General features: G+C 44.9%; 9 protein-coding genes across 9 annotated transcripts; 7 read left to right on the top strand and 2 right to left on the bottom strand.

The window, feature by feature from the left end:
* Positions 1–475: 475 nt before the first annotated feature.
* On the top strand, positions 476–2458 carry L199_008607 (fructose-bisphosphate aldolase 1; the record flags this gene model as incomplete). The annotated part of the gene is made up of 7 exons (XM_064894286.1): positions 476–508; positions 592–651; positions 960–1159; positions 1226–1336; positions 1388–1476; positions 1532–1808; positions 2158–2458. 7 exons carry the CDS (start codon positions 476–478, stop codon positions 2456–2458), a joined length of 1071 nt encoding a protein of 356 aa, XP_064750358.1.
* Positions 2459–3174: 716 nt separating this feature from the next.
* Positions 3175–6388, bottom strand: L199_008608 (uncharacterized protein; the record flags this gene model as incomplete). Its single annotated transcript, XM_064894287.1, has 5 exons — positions 3175–3923; positions 3998–5363; positions 5438–5535; positions 5605–5821; positions 5882–6388. 5 exons carry the CDS (start codon positions 6386–6388, stop codon positions 3175–3177), a joined length of 2937 nt encoding a protein of 978 aa, XP_064750359.1.
* A 1334-nt stretch (positions 6389–7722) lies between these two features.
* Positions 7723–8475, top strand: L199_008609 (uncharacterized protein; the record flags this gene model as incomplete). Its single annotated transcript, XM_064894288.1, has 1 exon — positions 7723–8475. The coding sequence occupies one exon, from the start codon at positions 7723–7725 to the stop codon at positions 8473–8475; it is 753 nt and encodes a 250-aa protein (XP_064750360.1).
* Positions 8476–8660: 185 nt separating this feature from the next.
* L199_008610 (uncharacterized protein) lies at positions 8661–9152 on the top strand (the record flags this gene model as incomplete). Its single annotated transcript, XM_064894289.1, has 1 exon — positions 8661–9152. One exon carries the CDS (start codon positions 8661–8663, stop codon positions 9150–9152), a length of 492 nt encoding a protein of 163 aa, XP_064750361.1.
* A 431-nt stretch (positions 9153–9583) lies between these two features.
* Positions 9584–11266, top strand: L199_008611 (uncharacterized protein; the record flags this gene model as incomplete). Its single annotated transcript, XM_064894290.1, has 1 exon — positions 9584–11266. The coding sequence occupies one exon, from the start codon at positions 9584–9586 to the stop codon at positions 11264–11266; it is 1683 nt and encodes a 560-aa protein (XP_064750362.1).
* A 248-nt stretch (positions 11267–11514) lies between these two features.
* Positions 11515–12990, top strand: L199_008612 (uncharacterized protein; the record flags this gene model as incomplete). Its single annotated transcript, XM_064894291.1, has 1 exon — positions 11515–12990. One exon carries the CDS (start codon positions 11515–11517, stop codon positions 12988–12990), a length of 1476 nt encoding a protein of 491 aa, XP_064750363.1.
* A 272-nt stretch (positions 12991–13262) lies between these two features.
* On the bottom strand, positions 13263–14972 carry L199_008613 (uncharacterized protein; the record flags this gene model as incomplete). The annotated part of the gene is made up of 7 exons (XM_064894292.1): positions 13263–13564; positions 13627–13719; positions 13840–13992; positions 14113–14409; positions 14499–14557; positions 14618–14874; positions 14946–14972. The coding sequence occupies 7 exons, from the start codon at positions 14970–14972 to the stop codon at positions 13263–13265; spliced, it is 1188 nt and encodes a 395-aa protein (XP_064750364.1).
* Positions 14973–15321: 349 nt separating this feature from the next.
* On the top strand, positions 15322–19871 carry L199_008614 (uncharacterized protein; the record flags this gene model as incomplete). Its single annotated transcript, XM_064894293.1, has 4 exons — positions 15322–15544; positions 15613–15834; positions 15895–17862; positions 17926–19871. 4 exons carry the CDS (start codon positions 15322–15324, stop codon positions 19869–19871), a joined length of 4359 nt encoding a protein of 1452 aa, XP_064750365.1.
* Positions 19872–20505: 634 nt separating this feature from the next.
* L199_008615 (uncharacterized protein) lies at positions 20506–22149 on the top strand (the record flags this gene model as incomplete). The annotated part of the gene is made up of 3 exons (XM_064894294.1): positions 20506–21083; positions 21139–21766; positions 21961–22149. 3 exons carry the CDS (start codon positions 20506–20508, stop codon positions 22147–22149), a joined length of 1395 nt encoding a protein of 464 aa, XP_064750366.1.
* Between the last annotated feature and the right edge of the window lie 137 nt (positions 22150–22286).

The raw sequence follows: 22286 nt of genomic DNA on the forward strand, positions 1-22286 counted from the left end.
CTCCACTTTACCACCTTGACAAACCGGGTTGGAGATGAGCCGAAACGGTCATCCCCGATCACATCACGTGAGAGAGCGGGCCGGGCCACATCCGCTGAAGAGACGGGATTATTCGGCGTCATCCTGGTTTATGCAGTCGAGAAATTGCGGGTCTCCACATTGGAAAGCGTTAAATGAGAGGAACAGTCAAGGTAACGGGAGTAGATGGGATATGACGGCTGGGATCCAGGGTTTTCATGTGGGAAGTGAATCAAGTGACGTTTACCGCTTCACTCGCTGACCCCAAGAGATCTTTTATCTGGCTCCCAACTAAACACTAAACATTCTTCTCTCTTCTTTGCTTTTCCAACAACTTATACATCTCTTGAAAAACTTATTCTGTAACTATCCCAACTGAATATGTGAGCTCGACATCACTCTGACTAACATCAAGATCCCTGCTGACATCTCACTGCAGATTTACAAACCCCAAATAATGTCTGCTAAAGGTGCTCTCTCTATCGTCCCCGTAAGTTATCAAACGTTCTTTCTCACATCTTCATATCTTTCAGCGGTTCCCAAATCAACCATTGACTTTTGTTTTCCTCGCAGGCCGGTGTCCTTTCCGGTGATGACACCCGAAAACTCTTCACATACGCTAGAGACAACAAAGTGAGTATCCTCCCGTCAAGAGCGAAGGACCGACGACTTCGGAATCATTGAAACCTGGCTCCCTTTCATCTGTGTCTTGTGAACTCAGCTGACTGTATCTTGCTTTACAGTTCGCCATCCCCGTATGTACAGATCTAGCTGACAGATGGCACCTTATCACCCCTTCGCTGACCTTGTAGCTTTGTTCTGTTGGATTCTTCGATACATAGGCTATCGTAAGTTTTCAGACCCCTCGCTTAGATATGAGGACCATGAGCTCATGAGGTCATTGTCTGTTTTTTTATCTTTCTTTTCCTGAACTCGTGTAGAACGTAACCTCCTCATCAACCGTTAACGCTACCCTCGAAGCTGCCAGAGCTATCAACTCCCCTATCATCATCCAACTCTCCCAAGGTGGTGCCGCCTTCTTCGCCGGTAAAGGCCTCCCCAACGGTAACCAAGAAGCCTCAATCGCCGGTGCCGTCGCTGCCGCCCACTTTGTTCGATCAGTCGCTCCATCTTACGGCATGTGAGTCAACTGCCGCATCATACAGATCTCTAGAATTGAGACTGATAAGAGATTCTATGCAAATAGCCCCGTTGTCCTCCACACCGACCACTGTGCCAAGAAGCTCCTCCCTTGGTTCGATGGTATGCTCGACGCCGATGAGGCTTACTTCAAGGAACACGGTGTCCCTCTTTTCTCGTGTGTCGTCTCCTATCCTAGAACCCTTACTCATGCTGACCTAATATTTAGTTCTCACATGTTGGATTTGTCCGAGGAATCCAAGGAGGACAACATCAAGGACTGTGTCTTCTACTTTAAGCGAATGGCCAAGATGAACCGTAAGTTTAGCTAGTAGAATCATGCAACCGGTTCTCCAGCTAATAAATCGCTTAGAATGGCTCGAGATGGAAATCGGTATAACCGGTGGTGAGGAGGATGGTGTCGACAACACCTCCGTCGACAACAACTCCCTTTACACTCAACCCGAAGACATCTGGGATGTCTACTCCGCCCTCGCCGCCATCTCCCCCAACTTCTCCATCGCTGCCGGTTTCGGTAACGTCCACGGTGTTTACAAGCCCGGAAACGTCGTTCTCCGACCGGAACTCCTCGGTAAGCACCAAGCTTACGCCGCTGAGCAACTCAAGGGTGAGAAGGGTGACAAACCTTTGTGAGTGCGATTTCCATCCTTTTTCTAGTCATTTGCCCTTTTGTATTCCACACCCCCACGCTACCCAAATAGACAGTGCCCGGATTTCCATCAATGAGATACCGAGGCGATCCGGTCAGCGAAGAAGAATGATTTATACATCACATTTAGAGCTTGCTTCCTCTACCCTTCAATGTCATTGTACTACGGTGCAATGAGCGCTCAACGTTATTTACTGGCTCCTTTTGAGCGGTGTTAGCAGAGTGCGGGTCGTGGGGAAGGAGGTGTCATATTGATGTCACATCCCGTCGCATACAGGCAATGGCTATTGAATGTCAAAGCTAGTAGCTGATCAGCATTGATATTACAGGTACCTTGTTTTCCACGGTGGTTCCGGATCAACCAAGGAGGAAATCAAGACTGCCGTCGTTAACGGTGTTGTCAAGATGAACGTTGATACCGATATTCAATTCGCCTACTTGTCAGGTGTCAGAGACTTCGTCCTCAAGAAGGCCGACTACCTCAAGACCCAAGTTGGTAACCCTGAAGGAGCCGATAAGCCCAACAAGAAGCAATACGACCCCCGAGTCTGGGTTAGAGAAGGTGAGAAGACCATGGTTGAGCGAGTTAAGGAAGCTTGTGTCGATCTCGGTAACGAGAACAGAGCTTAAGTGAATTTGACAAGTGAACGTGAAAAGTGAAAAGTATAGTTTTGTAGCTTGATATCAATATGATGTAGTTTGGAGATAAGCTGAAAGTAAGATGAGAAGTCAATGCATATGATACCTTGATGCGGTACATCGAGAATAGATGCCCCCCTATCGCAGTCGTTTGAGGTGACGAAGACGCTTTAGAAAAAGGTATATAAATATAAAGGGGTTTCCCGTCCAATGTTTGGATCATCCTCTTATTCACAGCATCATACCGTATCATGTCCAATGTCAGAAAAACGTTTCCATTTATGCTATCTACACAATCATATGTCCATCATGAACACTTCTGATGCACCTTCCGCCCAAAGCACTTGTGATGCATTGCACCGCTTCCCACAGCCTCAACCAAAATGATGTAAGGCTTATCAGACTGAAGTAAACGATATATCTGGGCTTTGTTAACATTTTTATACAACTTATTCATTGTACGATCATCAATTGAGCTCAACATACTCTACTCAGCTGTGACCTCGCGTACATCGAGTGCGACTGTTCACCGCAGGTGCCACATCTGCATGTTCTCGCATATTACGAGTATTGATAGTATGACAACATGTTCATATGATATTTGGACTATTCTGTCCACTGGAAATACAGTACTCATGTTTTCTGTCCATTCGCGTTTCTCAGAAAATGTCCATCGACCGCATCTGCAACCAATTCCTGCATCATCGTTACTTCTTAACGGTAACAGTCGCGGTACTACTAGACCCTCTTGTTATACTGGGGCGTTTGGAATTGATAGCTTTCAACGCAGGACTTTTCGTCGGGTTGTTGGTGCCGGTTCCACCGGACGTCGAAAACGATTTCGATCTTCTATTCCCATTCTGCTTGATAGTCTTCTTCTTATCTTCTATCATCTCATCATCGTCTCCATCGCCGTGCCCCATCTCATCGTCATCCCCTTCTTCAAGAGGTTCTCCAATTTCATCCAATAAGATATCTTCATCTAGTGGGTTAGGCGGAGGATCAAATTCATCTTCTTCACCTTCTCGCCAATCAAATTCCAATATATCTCCCTCTCCTTCCCCTTCTCCTTCATCATCCTCTCTCAGGTCATCACTTGCAATTCTCAATCTTCTAACTTCCTCTCTCAATCTCTCGATGTAATCGTCCCGTCTTTCAACCCTTTCTTTCAACTTCTCTATATACTCGTTTCCAAATCGTAACAATGCAACTTTCGATACACCCCTATTGGGATTATCATCCGGTACCAGACTACTCTTGGGTAGTAATCGAGGTGCGGAAGATCCAGGTATAGGTTCACCGGATTCGGGATCTAAAGCCTCGACATTGATAGGAGGTAATAACAATCTCAACTCGTCGAATCCAGCTTTTAGGGAATCTCGTCGTTTTTGCTCAGCGGCTTTATGAGATGTCTTGCGGTTCTCTGGTTCTGAAGGGGGTGGAGGTGGTTTGGCCGCTACAGTATCATAGCATATACGGAAAGATATCAATCAATGACAATTCACTAAACCTGGTACGAGATATACTCACCTGCTTTGGAAGAAGCTGCGCTCTGAGGTCGAATTGCCAACGCCCTCTTTCCACCACCTACAGAAACCAGTTTTCCAGCTGTCTTTCTATTTCCTGCTCCTCCAGCGGTATTACCATTAGTGCCATTCTGCTTCCGCGTTATTCGACTGGATGTACCAGACGAACCTCTCTTGGGAGGGGGTGGAGGAGGAGCGACTGCACCATGACCACAGTGCTCATCCAGACTGATATCGTTGTTCGCGATGCGAGGGGCAGAAGCGAGATTCATCAGACTTGCAGGAGTCATCGGAGCTACACCTTTTCTACCTTTTGTACTTCCACTGGTGGGCACAGGTGGGGGAGGCATCATATGGCTTAGATCGACAGGAGAAGGAGTTGAAGCTGATGACATCGATGCACCGCTTGGTGCGAGGTTGCGATGCTCGATAGCGGATGGAGGGAGATATCCCATATTGATCATATTCGGTGGTGGGTTCGGAAGGAATTTCTGTACAGCAGGTGAAGTAGGTACTGAAAAGGTTCCATTTCCATTCATGGTCGTTCCGGAAGGTACTCTTTGATGGGATCTATGGTTGGTAGGTTTCAACATTGGGCTGGGTCTAGATTTGGCCGGTAACGAATGTCTGTGCGGTCCCGCACCTGAATTGGTAGGTATCAAAGCTGGTGAAGCCAATATTGTCGAATGACCTGCACTGGACGAACTACCCATCGAAGGTGATTGATAATTTGGCTGGGCTGATTGACCGATATTTTGCGGATCACCGTCAAGTATTCCTACGAGAGCGCGAAGATAGTCCGGATCACTCAGATCGGCACCTGTCTGAGGTCCCAGAGCTGGAGAGAGGGTTTGCTGTGCACCCCCGCTGGATCCGACAGGATTCAAGGCTGGCGAAGAGAGTGCGCTAAGGGGATGGGGAGTACGAGATTGTTGAGCATTAAAGGCAGGAGAGAAATGCTGTCGGTGCATGTGCTGTTGTGACATTCGATGGGTGGCTTCGAGAGCGGGCGATGTAAGAGGTGAGAAAAAGCCCGAGTTAGGTGTCACCCCTGCGCCTGGAGTCGATACGCCTCTTGAAGGACCTGCTGAAGGAGGATTAGACCCTATGAACGGAGAACTATTGGATGCCGCTACGACAGCAGCGGCTGTAGCTTGCATTTCCAACTGCCGCTGTTGAAGCATAGCGAGCTGTTCTTGAAATTGTCTTTGTTGTTCTTGCAGCTGTTCCAAGGGAGATCGGTTGGCTCCGTTCGACTGAAGCTGGCCAGAAGGCGGCTGAGAGTTGAATGCAATTTGGGTGGAAGGTGAGTTGAAGGAGTTGGATGTGGATTGAGAGAGCGCGGGTGAAAGGAGGGGTAACATGTTGGGCTAGAAAGATGAGACGGTCAATGACGGTCATATTTCGATTGGTCTCCATCGTGATGTATGTTGGATTCACTTACATCGCCTCCAAATTCCGATTGAGCACGAGCAAGCATCTCCAGATGGATAGGAGACATGGCTTCCTGTCGGTTCTGCGGTATCAACTCTCCACTCGGTCCTGATAGCACACCAGACATGATATTAGTTGTGGACCGGGTGTACACAAAGATGATCCTCAATGACTTACCGGGAGTCGGCATGCCTCCGAGGCCATTTGCCCAGCTCTTATCTACACTCCCTCTATGTCTCAACTTCTGTCCATCCTGATTCCCATTTTCATTCTGTATATACTGCTGTAGTTGGGTGACCTGCGATGCGGGAGAAGCAAGAAACATCTGAGCGAGGGGGAATTGAGGATTATTTATGTCGAAGCCTAAAGGAGACTGCATATGTATCGATTGTAGCTAAAAGCCTTGATAAGCGAAAGAATGAACATCTGACGAAGGAAAAGGAGAATATCTTACCTGCTGTTGAAGCAAAGCAGCCTGAGCAGCGTCGTAATCTTGTCTATCACCACCTAGATTATACCCCTCCTGCTGTGTCATATGATCTATATCAGGTTGGTCCAGGTCCATGGCATTCTCTGTATCTGATCGCATCCCATTTCTACTCCTAGAATTTAGTCCATCCGCAACATCTGTACTTGGATTCCTAGTTACGGTTGTTGAACTATTATGCGAGGTGGATGACGGTCCGGCATGACTGTTTTCCCAATGGTGCAATTGCTGTCGAAGATATTGAGAATGATTGTGATCCGGGACATCTTTCTGACTCTGGCTATCACCATGTATCTGCTGTTGCTGCTGATTTAGATTTTTAGGTGAAGTAATATCGTTATTATTCGACATGCCAGAATCTAATCCTGCTAAAGCTAGGAAATCCAAAGAGAATAACGCTTCTTGGTCCTGTCCTACCCCAGCTGCATTGTTTGAAGGTGAAGTCGCATTTGAGGTAGTAGCTGATGTCGACATCTTCGGCCTTCTCCAAATTGTCCGACCAGGCCGGATGGAGGCGATAGCAGGGTGGGCAAGAAAGGGAATCGACGAAGCACCGAGCTGAGCTCAACTGATGGTCCACCGTGTATTGTTGTTGATGGCGATGATAGTGGTTGTTGCCTTTGTGTTTCAAGTCAGAGCTCCAAATCCGTTGCTTTACTGGTCGTATGATCCAAAATTTCGATGATGTTGATATTTCCAGTAAAGTGAAATATGCCTGATTAGATTGAGACGGACCTAGGGTAATGAGGTGTTTGATCTTGACGAACGTGTGTGAGTTGGATGGTACTCCGTAGGAAATGTAAATCGATGATTCCCTTTCCCTACACAGTCTGTTGCTGTTGCTGTTGCGCTAGCGCTTTGTATGTCACTGATATTGGTGTTGCAGGTTCAGGTTCATCCGTGAATGAAGTGTGTTGAAGATGTGCATGCATATAAGAACATCTGGCTATATGGGCTAAGATAAGTTTTATTTTTGGGTTCATGGCCATGGTTTTACTACTACTGTACGTACTCCCTCATGGGTTGCCAGTGACTGCATGCTGTAATGGAAAGTCAATTGCCTGTTTGGGTAATTAGCTGATGTGCGGTGTCTTATTTCTCTCAGCATGATTCCATTCATTCCTGCACTAATCTACTGTTCGGGTGGGTGGGTCTGAAACTTGGTCGCGTGCACGTGTGTACGATATCAACGAATCATCTTGATTTTTTTCTTCTTTCCTTGCAATCTCGGTACAGGTGGAGATGGACATGGCAGGCGAGGTGTTCGCGATGGTAGCGCTAGCCCGCTGAGGTTATACATAAACGAAGTAAACTCTTTCTCAGGGGCATTACAAGAGCCTCCGAGATGTACCTCTCTCACTGTGAGTGAGCAGACAATATCCGAGCCAAACCAAAGGAAGGACATACTGTTGAGGCGGTCCGGCCGTATGGCGTCGCTATCGAGGAAGATGTATCGGAAACGAGCATCATGGACAAGTCGGACCGGTTCATCGAGGCTACAGCGGATACTGTACCATAGACACATACACGACGAGATATCATACATCATGATCAACCACACCCTGCCACTCGAAAAGATGTAAAAGTATCTCATAGAAAGTAACCTTGTTTCAAATTCGTCATCAATATGAATTGTACGTACTACCAACATTGTTTTCATGCGGACCCGAGTGGCAAAATGATATATGAACAGTCTTTCCATCGTCGTTGTTTTCTGATTCCTTTCTTACTTCTAACAATCAAAATACCCATCACTCTACAAAATACTATCACACTGATCCACTACATTGTATGGTAGGGCATCAACAATGGATTCCTCCACATCTGCAACTCAACGAGCATTCGCAGTAACCGACATCCTCACCAAGATTCTCTCATATCTAGACAACCCATCTCTCTTTGCCACCTTATTGACAAGTAAGACGTTCTTCGAAGCATCCACTCCGATATTGTACCAAACTATTACGATCAAAGCCATAAGAGGCCCGCAAAACCCGTTATATCGATATCCGCACCACCTTAAGAAGAAGATAATCGCTAATCGATGGACCAAGAACAATTTGGTAAATTTGATCAAAAGAGTCGATTTATACGTTCACAGACAATCTCAATGTCCTTATACAGTCAACAACACACGGTATAACAATAATCCACTGTACAAGAATCCATTACCATTACCTAATTTGAAGATATTACATTTAGTAGGTGGACACCAACAGTCCGTCGATAAAGAGGAAGATCGTTATTGTGATCAGTCCACTTGTCCATTCGTATTGAAACAATGCATGTTTACTGAGAAAGTCATTATTAGACAATTGGATTTTAGACCTTTGAAGAGGATGGATGATTTACAGCAAGTGATATTGAAGATACGTCCATGTCAATTACCTCGCTCGATAGATAATCCATTTGATACCACACTTATATCATCCTTACCGTCTAGTGTGAGACATTTGAAGATAGTATGGTGGGACGAAAGCATTCATTTAAAGTGGATTGGCTGGAAGATAAACCTTCTCAATATATGGATTACCGACGTGGTACGACCAAACATGGAATGAGGAGACACAAGAGATGTGTGAATTGCGACCCAGTTCAAGTGCTGGGTCGTCATCGTTATTTTGAAGGATATACACGACTTGCACCGAGATTTCTCAAAGAAAACTTAATGGAGTTGATGGAAATGATCAAAGCATGTACGAGTGTGAGAACGGTGGATATTATCAATATTGATAAGACTGGTGAAATGGCTTTGATTAGCAGGAAACGTCAAGGTGAAGATGTGGAAGTGGATGATCTGAGGACGAAAATGGCCAAAGCTTTCATAGATGGTGAATCAGATAAAGGTAAGATGGATATTCTGATCACGTATCCGAATAATATTGATGTTCACACTCGACCAGTCGATCACTCATACACCTCGACCAACGATGACATGGACCTGGACCTGGATACTACCGTTCAAGACAGAAGTTTCAAGGTCCAATATATCTCGGCGTCAGACTATTACTTCGACCCGTCAAATAGGCGAGAAATAGATGAAGACGAAGAGGAATATTGGAAATGCCGTCTTTCACCTTCACCCCGACTCGTGAATTACCGATACGAACTTTCCCAAGATAAGTATAACTCAATCGAACCCGATGATCTAGAATTTCTGAGTGTATCAGATCTGCAAGGTGAGATGGAAGATTGCCATAAAAGAAGGGAGGTTGAAGCCAATAGCAGATCTCGTTAGTAGTATTTTCATTTGATTTTGTGAAATACATTTCGAGAGGATATCGACTGAGATAATTCTATAGAGAATGCCTTTTTGATCCAATATATACTGTATCCACATGATTACCTACTGTACATTCCATCCATATCTATATGTATTGCATGTGACTTGTGACTGCTTCCTCATTCACTTTGCTTTGTCTTGGTGGCGATCGATGAGATCATCAAGATCGAGTCTAGAGCTTCCCTACGTACGTACGTACATACTCGCTATAGCACGTAGTCAGGAATCAGGTTGTCTCGTCGTTTCATTTGTGTATAACTCGAACTGAATAAAGGTGTAGATATGGACAGTATTCGAGAATAGGTTTCCTTCTCTACTGTTCCACTACTTCCACAATCGATAATTGTGTTGAAATCCATGAACGTATAAACAACCTTGCCATCATCATGGCTTATCCTCTCAATCCATACAGAATGACCCTCGCCTCTCAGCGTGTCGCCTACACTTCCGATATCCTCCAACATGTCATATCCTTCTTACCCAGGGACTCACTATTCGCCACTCTATTGACCAATCGATTCTTTTACGGTATCACAGCGAAAATTCTCTACAGGCGGATTATCATCAATCCACCCGATCAGCAAGACAAGATACTGCCGAAACAGAAAGCAGGCGAAGACGATTCCGATTCTAGTTCCGATGAAGACGATATGGTGATTGAAACAGATCTAAAACGAAGCACCAAGGTCAGCATCTCCAAATCGAGATTCAATCCTTTCGTCGAGATGTCACCTTTTACCCAGCATCTGTCTGAGGAATATACCAAGCCATTCCTCTTATCTCTCACCGATCGAATTGACTTATATATCCATAAAGAAGAAGAATGTCCAAATCGTCGAAAGATCCTCACTGCTTTACCTAACTTGAGGGTATTGCACTTGGCAGGAGGACAACAGAAAAATGAATATCCAGAATGGGAAGGGGGCATATGGAAAAACAAATTTTGTAATCCCCTTTCATGCCCTTTCGTCTCTGGGGTATGCACACAAACGAAATGTGTGATGATTCGACAACTTGATTTTGGACCCTTAAAGGATATGGATAGGTTGGAAGAGGTTATAGTTAGGGTCAGACCTTGTCAAATACCCGATTTAAGACCTTTCGTTCCATTCTCCGAACTTAGATCGCAATATGGATACAGCTATCGCTACTGTCATATCGATGAACAAGATGTGAAGAATTCCAATCTAGATCAAATCGTACTTCCCCCGACGGTGAAGAGTTTAAAGGTAGTCTGGTGGGATGAAAAGCATAATTTTAGAATTGATTGGAAATATGCGGAAGAGTATTCGGGACATTGTAGGAGGGGGCCACCTCATAAAAGGTTATATAAAAATTGTATTGAGTGTGGACCTCTGGAAGTGAACTCGAAAGTAGGTTATCGTAGTCTTAGATATTCTGATTATCTCGCGGAATCAGACTATCGGAGAGTGTCCGCCCAATTGACAGATCGAGATACGGAGGAAGAACGAAGACGATCGAAGAAACTGAGAGAAAGACTAGTTCATCTGATGAAGTTGCTTGGTAAACAAGGGGGATTGAAGGATATCGAATTTGTCAATTTTGACAAAACCGCTCAAATGGCAATTCCCGTAGAGAACAGGAATCATTTGGAGATTGATAAGGTGAAGGATGATATGGAGAAAGCTCTGATGGAAGCTAGGAAGGGACAATCAAAAGACCCGTCGAATTTCGAAGGTACAAGCCATTCGGATAAGGGTGATATCAGAATCAGATATCGATCAATTGACGAATACTATCCATCAATTTTTGCCGGTGTGGAGTACGATCCAGTAGAAGAAGAATACTGGAAAAACCGCTTGTACCCTTCTCAAAAGGTCTTAGAACTCCGGGAAGAGATGGATAGTCTGATTTCGGAGAAGCTCAGTGAATGGAAGAAACCAGATTTGGAATTTTATGGTGAGAAGGAATTGGAACAAGAGCTGGACCGCGCCAAGAGAAGGAAGGAGGAGCGGACTGCGATGCATACGGGTACCTGGGTATGTGGGTATCCGTCCAGGAGGAGATATGAACATGGCTCCACGACACAGGGTACAGTGAGGAGATGATTCGTGGGGGATGGTATGCATGTCGAGGAATTATATATATATATATATGTATGCTAATGAATGAAATATAGGACATGAATCTGATAACCACGAGTTGATCCAAGCTTACGCCACTTTGATGTCATCGCATCTGTACAGATACAACACAGCACAGCCCTCACTCTTCAGCTTTCCCACTATACATTCATTCACCATCATCTCATTCATACACCATCCATCACCCTCATCACCTTCATCACCCTCAGGCCATGTCGCTCGCCATGACATATCCAACTCCCTCCTCCGCGTCGTCCCGCCTGGCCGACACATCCGACATTCTTTCTCATATATTCTCTTTCCTCCCTCAGTCAACCCTATTCAACGTACTTCAGGTATCCAAGACCTTCTTCCACGCATCTGTCCCTCACCTGTATCATACTCTCACGATCGCTCCTGGTGGCCGAAATATATTTGCCGGCTCCAGGAGACTTGATAATCTCACGTTAGACCAGAAACCCAGCTTCAACCAGACCGACCCATCCAACGAGATAAACAAGAACTCTCTATTGAAGTACATAAAAAGGGTCGATGTTTACATTCACGAGATCAATGATTGTCCATTCGTTAAACAATATATCGAGCCTCTACCCAATCTTGAGATACTTCACCTAGCAAAAGGTAAAAGACCTACCAACATCACGACTTCTGATGAAGATAGGGAAAGAATCTGCTCAAATGAGAAATGTCAATTCATTATGAAAGTATGTGTCAACGCACACAAGGTGATAGTTCGGGAATTGGACTTTAGATCGATCATGAAATTTGATAAATTGGAGAGGGTGGTGTTAAAGTTAAGACCATGTGAATTACCTTTTTATAGAGGTGAGGGAATGTCAAAATATCGAAAATCACTTTATCAAGATGATTCAAATGGAGATGGAGGATCTCAACGAGAGGAAGAACATGATTATTCGAGTCTATGGTTCAGATCGTTGCATCATCTACCACCGTCAGTCAAGCAACTAGATTTAATTTGGTGGGATGAAAGTCATAAATATAGGATCGATTCGTACGAAGCTTCCTTTAAAGGTTTTGGACATTGGTTTGGTCGAGGAGGAGATGCAGGAGGAGTAAGGATAATGAAGAATTGTAATTACTGTGATCAAATGGGTTGTATAAGATATTCACCACATGTAGGTATTCAACTACCTGTCATGTTTCAAGTCTTAGGCAGACAGACGAATATCCGACAAATAAATGTATGGAATTTTGAGAGGGTGGGAGGAGGCGAATGGCAATGGAAAGATTATGAAGTGGGTTATGAAGATTTGAAAGATCAGTTGAAAGAAGGTTTCAAGATCGGTAGAAAAGAGAAAGAGAGGACGGAGAATACTATCGATTGTAGTGATTATGATCAAGAAGAAGGGATGGTAAAGTTCCATTCAGGATTAGAATACTACTCTACCCACTCGCAGGATACCGATGAGATCGATCGGGAAGAAATGGAATATTGGAAAGTTCGGTTCGACCCTTCGGACAAACTTAGGGGACTGCGAAAGAGAGTGATTGAAGAGATGGAGAAGAAGGGCTGGAATACGACCGATGTAAAGATCGATTTTTGGTCAGAGGATTCATGTGTGGATTGGTTGATTGAGAGACATAACGCCCAGAGAGCTGAGGATGAACGTAAAAACAAGATTGAGATGATCGAGGAGGAAGATGAAAGTGACATCGAAGGGGAGTAAACTGAAGTTTTTCGGCTGAAAAGGACAAGCCAATAATGCCAGATGATTTCTTGACACGTCAAGGGGAGGAAGTGATGGGACCGAAAAGCAATCTGGACTGTTGTATAATGTATATTAATGACCTTACGATGTGCTGGAATACCAATAATGGACATCTTACGATCTAACCGGAGATGATGATTATGATTAGATGAAATGAAGGAATGCATACCAACGATTCTCAACATCACTTGTAACGTCACTTACGTCCCACACACCTATCCATATAACCCTCAACTCTCATCAACGTCCATTCCTTCTTCCTCTACGACCTTCGCCTTATCTCTCGGTACATCCTCATCACTCGAGCTACTAGCTGAGAAAACCTCTTTACCCAATCTTGACGATCTCGGTGTTACTTTCTCGCCATTCCCATTCAATCTGTTCCTCCTAGGTGAAGATCTATGCTGGGGAACCGACGAGATAGGTTTAGAAGGTGTGATGTTTGTCATTGGTTCTGGTGGTACAACAGAGGATGAGGGGTTACGAGAGATTGGAGGCGGGTTGAGGTGATTACATCTTGGACAGATCCATTCTGATTATGGTGATTAGCTTGGTCGGCAGAGATCAAAGCAAGATGAAAGAATCGTCACTTACGCATTCTCTCCCACTCGTATTGACTCCCTACCAACCCATTATGTCTGAAACATTCTCCGCACACCAAAGCGTACTTGCTCTGAGCAGCATGGGCTATGAAGGGGAATGAGACGATCAGTAACCAGTGATGCATATCGTGTATTTCGGCAACACAAGCCAAGAGACAGGGTTGAGCATGCACATCTGAATGGTTGAAAAGAAATCTCCACTCACAAGGATCTTCCCCTAATATCGTATCAGCTATTCTATCGTACCATCTCTTTTCGGGCACTGGTAAGACAGGCTGTATAGCTTGCATCTGCATGGATAAAGCTGCTGCCTGGTCGGGTGTCAGACCTTGAGGAATGGGTATGGGGGATAGGTTGGCTATGAAGGTACAGAGTCACAAATGTCAGTATATAAGCTTGTAAATTCTCCCTATGTCTGAACGAAGACAAGGAAGAGTACAGGTCCGTCCTGGTTGCAAAGGATGATCAAACAACTCACGTCCAGCTCTTGGTGTCCCTCCCACACCGACCAAATGTCCCGGTGCTCTAGGTGTTCCATTCGGGCTACTACAGTCAGGTCTCCCTTTACCTATACTTCCAGGTTGACTCTGACCATGTCCAACAGGAGAGGGTGACTCGGGCATTCGTCTCTGAGGGGTCTGTGGGCTGCCATTAACGGCACCAGAGGGATCGTCATACCTCTCAATCAATTTACGGGTCGAATCGTAATTAGTCGCTTTCTTGATCTCTTCAAGGTGTGAGCGCTGTTTTGTTAACAATGATCGAAGTTGGGTCTCTACGTGAATGTATACAGGTATATCAGTATTTCACCTATATCTAGCCTAGCTTAGGGGTATACCGCTCTTTACATAGAAGACAACTCACCCTCATGTTTACGTTGTCTAGTGAACCAAATATGTATGAACCTGTTCAAACCCCAGATACTGCCCGAGCGTACCATGTAAGCTATACCTCTAGAGATGACGATGATAAGGGGAGCTTACAATATGGGTCCTAGAGCAATACCTGCTGCGCCAATGATTCTTCCTTCCGTATCATGATGGCTCAACCCGATCAATCCCAAGGGTAATCCGTGAACCCACCATAATCCCACCCAAACGGCCCATAGTGCGATACCGTAGAGGTTGATCAGGAGTGAGAACCTTCGCTCTCGAAGACGGATCTCGGAGAGGTGGGTCTTGGCTTCGTTTATATCTGTCGCTAGACGGGCGAGGAGGGTTTCATAGTCTGGTGGAGAGGACTGTGGGAGAGATGAAGATATGTGTCAGCTATTAGGAAGGCGACGAGTGTACGCATAGAAATGGAATATACCTTTCTGAATATCGAGAATAGACCCATCTCGCCAATATCTCTGCTGTTCAGCAGTAGTCCAGCAATTTATCTGGATGAGAGAGGTGAGTTTCGTAGGGAATGAGGAAGAGAAAGAAGAACAAGATGAACAAGATGAACAAGAAGGAAACAGAAGACGATCGATGACGTTGAACAAACAAGTTTACCCGGAAATTGAAACTTGGATATTTTGATACATTTTCCCCGCAATTTGACTATTTGACCGAGTCCATCTCAATACATCTGACTATCTTTACCTCTTTGCACTCCATTCTCATTTCGTGTTTATAGCTTTGTCCGCATCCTATCCTGCTCAGGCGCTGCTCAAGGGCCTTTCGGAGAGGTGTGACGGTGTGAGATGCTGAAAGCTATCGACGTCGCAAGACTAACGCGTCCCAGTCAAATCCGATGTCGACCCAACTTGTTTCCCTATGCACGATCGATCAGTCGATCAAGTCGAATCCAAGACCCAGAGGACGAGTTGGCCCTCTCGGACTACGGTGGGAGAGGACGACCAGATTATAACGATTTCTTGGAGGCCCAGGAAATGCAGAAACGGAAGAAACTGGAAGCTGAAACCGGTTCGTACACGTATACGATATCACACGACAGTCGACGAAGTGAGCTAATCAGGCTATTCAACCTGTAGCTAAACCGTTCAGAAACTCAAATCTTCCCAGTCTTCTGCATCGCAAGTCGTTTGGTCCTCGACCTCAGGAATCGACTACCACTGTAGTAGAGGCGTCATCTTCGAAACTGAGTGAGAACGATCGACCTCAGCCGTCGATACCAAGTAGGAAAGGCAAAGAGAAAGCTATAGATCAGAACGAAGCAGGATCAAATCAGGCTGATGTCCCTTCACCTAGCAATGGTGAGTACTCCATCCGGCATATGTACAGACCTGATTATATACTGATGTTATGTCCCATAGGATTACGACGAAACCCCGTTGGCGTACAAATGCTCTCACCTTCACTTCACTCTCAAATCTTCCCCGGCAAATCACTTACTAAACCTCCTCCATCGCTACTGGATATATCTTTAAGTCATCTCAAGGCCAATGGTCTCTCACCCGATGGCGCAGCAGTCTTACCAGAAATCAATTTCGATATGCCTCCGATACAAGGTCACAATATCCGAGATCATTTCTATAATCTAGGTCAACATACCGCCGAACCGTACTTATCCATGGCGAAAAATTTCATGAGCTCGGAAATACCTGTAATGCCTAAGAAGTGGGAGATGAGTGAAGCAGGGTGGACGAAGTACCATCCGGATGGACGGATGGAAGCTGTCGAGGATCTCGGTGAAGAAACGATGGTGTCCTATGACGTGGAAACACTGTACAAGCTGTCGCCATTCCCCGTGATGGCTACAGCTGTAACACCCAATGCATGGTACTCTTGGTTATCACCTACAATTTTCGAAGATCCCCCTCCGACTACACCAGACCCACCAGAACCTTGGGAAACAAGAGTTCCCCAACATCATCCACACGACTTGATACCGCTCTTCAAAGGGTCTAAGGCCAGAGTGGTGATCGGACATAATGTGGGGTACGATCGTGCGAGAGTGAAAGAGGAATACTCATTAGAAAGGACATCTACAAGATGGTTAGATACACTTTCTCTACACGTCGCTACGAGGGGTATAACCTCTGTTCAAAGACCAGCATGGATGGCTCATCGGAAGAACAAAAAAGACAAAATGTTAAGAGATCAAGAATCGAAGGATGCGTTGATGGAGATCGCGGAGGAGAATGGTGATCCGGAATTTCTGCAAGGTATTCAGGAATTGACCGATACATCTGATGGAGAAAGTATGGAGTCAAGTCAGAATACATGGCAAGATGTCACTTCGGTCAACTCTTTAGCGGAAGTAGCGAATCTTCATTGTGGAATACCAGTGGATAAATCGGCTAGGAACCGATTCGCAGATGAAACTATCAAACATGCTTCTCAACTCAGATCAGAATTAGAAGATTTGTTGACATATTGCGGAGGAGATGTGAAAATTACTCATGATGTGTACAAGAAAGTATTACCCTTGTTTTTGGAATCATGTTCTCACCCTGCAAGTTTTTCGGGGGTGTTATCGATGGGGAATTCGTTCTTGCCTGTAGATGAAAATTGGGAAGAATACTTGAAGAATGCTGAGAGTACGTATAAGAAGATGGATGAAGGTGTCAAGAAGGCTTTAAGAGTTTTGGCCGAGAAGTTGAGGAAGGAAGGTAAGAAGGAGGGCGATCCTTGGTCGGCACAATTGGATTGGTCGCCTAAGACCGCAAGATGGGAGGATGGCATCGAAGAAACGAATGATCAGCCTGCAGCTGTTACTACCGATGCGTCAAGCTCTACTGAACTTGCTACGGAGGCTACCTCTACTGTTCCGCCAGTTGAGATTCCTTCTAAACCCAAATGGTTCTCCGATCTTTCCAAAGATCCATCATACATAATATCCGCCCATACTCAACGATATTTCCTACCTCTCTTCCTTCGACTGTCCTACAAAGGTCATCCGGTAGCCTATCTCGCAGATCACTATTGGTGTTTCATGGTCCCTCATGCGTCCTCAGGAGAATATATCGACGATCACGGTTTCCCTGTAGCACTACATTCAAAGAAGGACAAACGCCTAGAAGAACTCGAAGAGGATTATTCATTCTTCAAGATCGGAAAGCCAGAAGAACCTAGAAAAATTAAACTTGTAGGACCAGGAATAAGGTCTTTGTTGAAGAAAGGAGAACTAACCAGTTCTTATGGTAATTTGCTGCCCCGATTGGCTCAGACGAAATTAGAAGTTGTGAAGGAGGACCTGTGGAAATGCGCTGAAGAGCTCGAACGAATGGGAAAGCAGGGTCCTTGGGCTCAGCAGCTGGACTGGAATTCTGTTCCACAAGGTGAGCATACTTGAGACATCCATTCATTGATGAAAGACAACCAAGCTGATATCAGATGCACAGATACTTCGCCGACCGCCACGACTAGCCCAGAAATCATTCCTCCGCCTTCTCCAGCCTCATCTGTAGCTTCCACTAGCTCTACGCCTACGAAGAAAGCAAAATCTTCGAAAGGTAATCTCGATACATGGCCCAAATGGTATTGGGATCTGTCCGGTCCTCCTTCGCGCATACCAGCTGGAGAGCTGGATCTGACATTCAAGAAGACCGTTGCTCCCCTACTTTTGCGTCTTCAGTGGCAGGGATACCCGCTCATACACAGTCGAACCCATCGATGGCTCTACCGTGTCCCTCGGACTATCATTGAGACTGAATCTGCAGATGCCCTACAAGCTAGAGGTGGTCGAGTGAAGTTTGACAAGACTGGACCTGATGCTGTATATGCTGAAGATAAAGACCACTACTATTTCCGACTTCCTCACAAAGATGGTGAAGGGAAGAACGTTGGTAATCCACTTTCTAAACACTTTGTCAAATCAATCGAATCCGGTGAACTCGCTTCTGCCGCTGCTGAATCAGGGGATGACGTAGCCGCCAAAGCTGCTACGGACGCTACCAATATGAATGCCTTTTGCAGTTATTGGATCAGTTCAAGGGAAAGGATAATGGATCAGATGGTCGTATATCGTGAACCGAATTTGGGAATGATTTTACCTCAAGTGATCACTATGGGAACTGTGACTCGTCGAGCAGTAGAGGGAACTTGGTTGACAGCATCTAACGCTAAGAAGAATCGAGTAGGATCCGAGCTCAAAGCCATGGTCAGAGCTCCACCTGGATATGCTATTGTGGGTGCGGATGTTGATTCGGAGGAATTGTGGATATCAAGTGTGATGGGAGATTCGCAATTTGGTATTCATGGTTCGACGGCAATAGGATGGATGACTTTAGAAGGAACCAAATCTGCTGGGACCGACCTGCATTCCAAGACCGCTTCGATCTTAGGTATCTCACGAGATGCCGCGAAAGTATTCAACTATTCTCGAATATACGGTGCAGGTAAAAAACACGCTGTTCAATTACTACTTCAAGGTGATTCGAAATTGACTAAGGAATCTGCTGGTAAATTAGCAGATAATCTATACAAAGCTACTAAAGGATCTAAAACCACCCGAAGTAAGAATCTTGCTCCTGCGGCTATCCCTTCAATATGGCATGGCGGATCAGAAAGCTATCTGTTCAACACATTGGAAGCTATTGCTTTATCCGATAGACCTACGACTCCAGCGTTAGGATGTGGAATTACCAAAGCTCTTAGGAAATCATATTTGGAAGAAGGATCATCGTATCTGCCTTCAAGAGTAAACTGGGTAGTCCAGTCGTCAGGTGTAGATTACCTACACTTGCTGATAGTTTCTATGGAATACTTAATTGCAAAGTACAACATTCAAGCAAGATATTTGATATCGGTTCATGACGAAGTCAGATATCTGGCTAAAGAAGAAGATAAATATAGATTATCGATGGCTTTGCAAATTGCCAATATATGGACTAGAGCTTTGTTCTGTTATAATTTAGGATTGGATGATATGCCTCAGGGAATAGCGTTCTTCTCGGCGGTAGATATAGATCATGTATTGAGGAAAGAGGTTTTCCTCACTTGTGAGACTCCTTCGCATCCTCATGTGATTCCTTCGGGGGAATCACTAGATATAGTGAAATTGCTGGAAAAGACCAATAATGGTGATTTAGGTAAACCCGATTTTGAGGACCCCCCGAACCAAAGTTTAGAAAGGCAAGTTGATCCGCCGGTAGATCTGTTTGGAGATATCACATCCGACCAACATCGATTGTTCTTGGACGCTCAAGCTAGAAGGAAAGGTGAACTGGCGAAGAAGTATTTGGATAATTTGCCTTCCGTAGTTGCTTCGGTCGCAGAAGCTGAAGAAAGACAATTAAGTCAGAGTACGAAGAAGAGAATGAAGAAGGCTTTTGAGAAAAGGTCATAAACCTTTGTCGTGCGAAAATTACTCCATAGCCATAGCCCAAGGCATTCGAGTGAAGGAGGAATATGGATAAATCAGCTATTTCATGTTTAGTTGGTAAAGCCCTCAAATGCTTGTTTTGATCCTCATACAGTAGCATCAGGTATGTATCGGGTAAAAAGGCAACTTTACACTCCTAATGTTCCGTCTCATACGGTCGTCATGGGCGTCAAAGGATATACAAAATCCATCCGATTTGGTGATTTTCCGATGACTGGCGTATCGAGGGTAATCTCAATTTTCTCACAGTACGTTTGATGATATGGAGAGAAAGGATGCTTTCCACGAATCATCTCATCTCCCGGTCGAACGGCACTCACACCAATGCCACCCTTCCATTGACTTGTCAAGTCGTCATTTGGGGTCTTGTCGGACTTTACTTGGTCTGCTCCACTGCGGCAGTCTTATAATGTATATTGGACTCGAATACCACACAACACCATCAGTTTTATCCCAATCTTCACCAGGGCTGATGATAGTCAGAAGATACCTTGACATTGTACCTTGCCAATCATCAAAAAGGGCTCGCTCAATTGCCCAGATAACGTACCTTGCCGAAAGATAAATACGTATGGACACCAACACAGCCTTGCTCGACATGTCTTCAAAAGTCTATTCCACCCAGATCATCCTATGTGACAATGCAGGCCACGAGATTATGGTGAGGCAGAAAGTGCCTCCTGAAGCCGACAGCCATGAGACGGCCAACACGACTCGACAGCAACTCGTCGATTTCTGGGCATCAGGCCTGCCCAATGGCGAAGACGAGGATGAAATTATGCAATATCCTACTTCTCATACAGTCCATGAGGTCACTATGAAAGGCACAAGTCCAACTACTGATGACTCCACAGGAACCAGGTCGGAGTTACTAGACGTAACGAAGATATACTATATGACTGACCAAGGTGGGTATCATCTGGTTCCATGTAGTGGTTACGACTGTATTGGTCATTCGAATCAAACCACTGCTCAAACGCAAGGTGATCCAGAAGGAGTTTATTGTAATCCCAATATTGGGTCAAAATGGTATGATATACCCGCAGATCCATTCGTAGGAAATTTCAGTGGTAGTCCCTTATACGATTTGATGAGTAAAGTAAAGAGGTCTCCAAGAGATAAATCAAAATCATCATCTAGAGGAACCAACCGACAGCCAGTTGAGAATCGTATCGAGTATAATTCGCAGACCAGATTTGGCAAGTGATTATATCCCTTATTCTCTATATAGCGTACTGAGCCGATATCACTTACCGTCATGTACCGACTCCCTGTGTCCTGGATCGGCCGATCCTACCAATGCGAGCAGGAAGGGTATAGAAGGTATGAGTAGGTGTAGACCTGATTTGAGATACCACTTCGATCACGGAATATCCCCTACGGAGGATGTTGATGTAATTCAAGACCCAGAGACATCCTTGTTAGAATTGAAAGGAAAATTGGAAAGGATGGCTATATGTGATGAAGATGGTACTTTGATTTTACCTGAATATCCTATTGACCAAAATCGACAACCATTAGAGAGATCTATCCGCTTGGATGGACCAATGACCGGACAAGGATTGAGTTTTGGAGAAAGAATGAACGATATCGAATATTCAATAACATCCCCCTCTCACCACAGAGTAGGGCAGCAATGGTATCTTGCTGATTTTGTTGATGATGATCAGCAAATTTCTTCTTCTCCTGTAGCTCACGAATCGATCAGAAGAGAAGTATGTCCTGAAGAAACAGATGGGATCGATAGAAGAGTCAGACAAAAGAACATCTCAAATAGACCTACTAAGAGAGCTGTATCTAGATCAATACCTCGTACGCCTACTTCTGGGCTTAGGAATGATCAAGATGATCTATTCACTGTCAGCCCATTTGAACGAGAATCAAACTCAAAATTTGAATCGTACAATTACACAGTGAAGGATAGCGGCTATACTTATGTAAACCCTGCAGACTATGCTTCAAATCCGAGAGAAGTTGATGCTCAATCGGGCGAACTGCGCATAAGACGTTCAGGCGATAGTCTACCTTCTTCTCCAAGTAGTTTTGAGCATAGCGTAGGCACATCTGGGGCTCACCTCAATCTGAAAGTACTCCTAACACATATTATAGTCCGGAAACTGGATCTGGAAGGGGGAAGAGCTCATACACCAAAAGTGGCCCCAGGCATAACTCCAGAGGATATCCTAGGGCAATCCAGGGTTTACGAAGAGTTGGAAAGAGAGAACAGATGGGTTTGAGGTAGATAGCAAAATGAAAAGGACTAGCTTTGAGAAGTTTATCAGGATCTGTACTGAAAAGTAAAATAGTTTGACTGAAGAGGGTTTCAAGGTAGAACACAGTAACATAATGTATTGAACTTATGTGATTTCTCGAAAATTC

This window comes from Kwoniella botswanensis, chromosome 3 (genome assembly GCF_036426115.1).
Source record: "Kwoniella botswanensis chromosome 3, complete sequence".
NCBI lineage: Eukaryota > Fungi > Basidiomycota > Tremellomycetes > Tremellales > Cryptococcaceae > Kwoniella > Kwoniella botswanensis.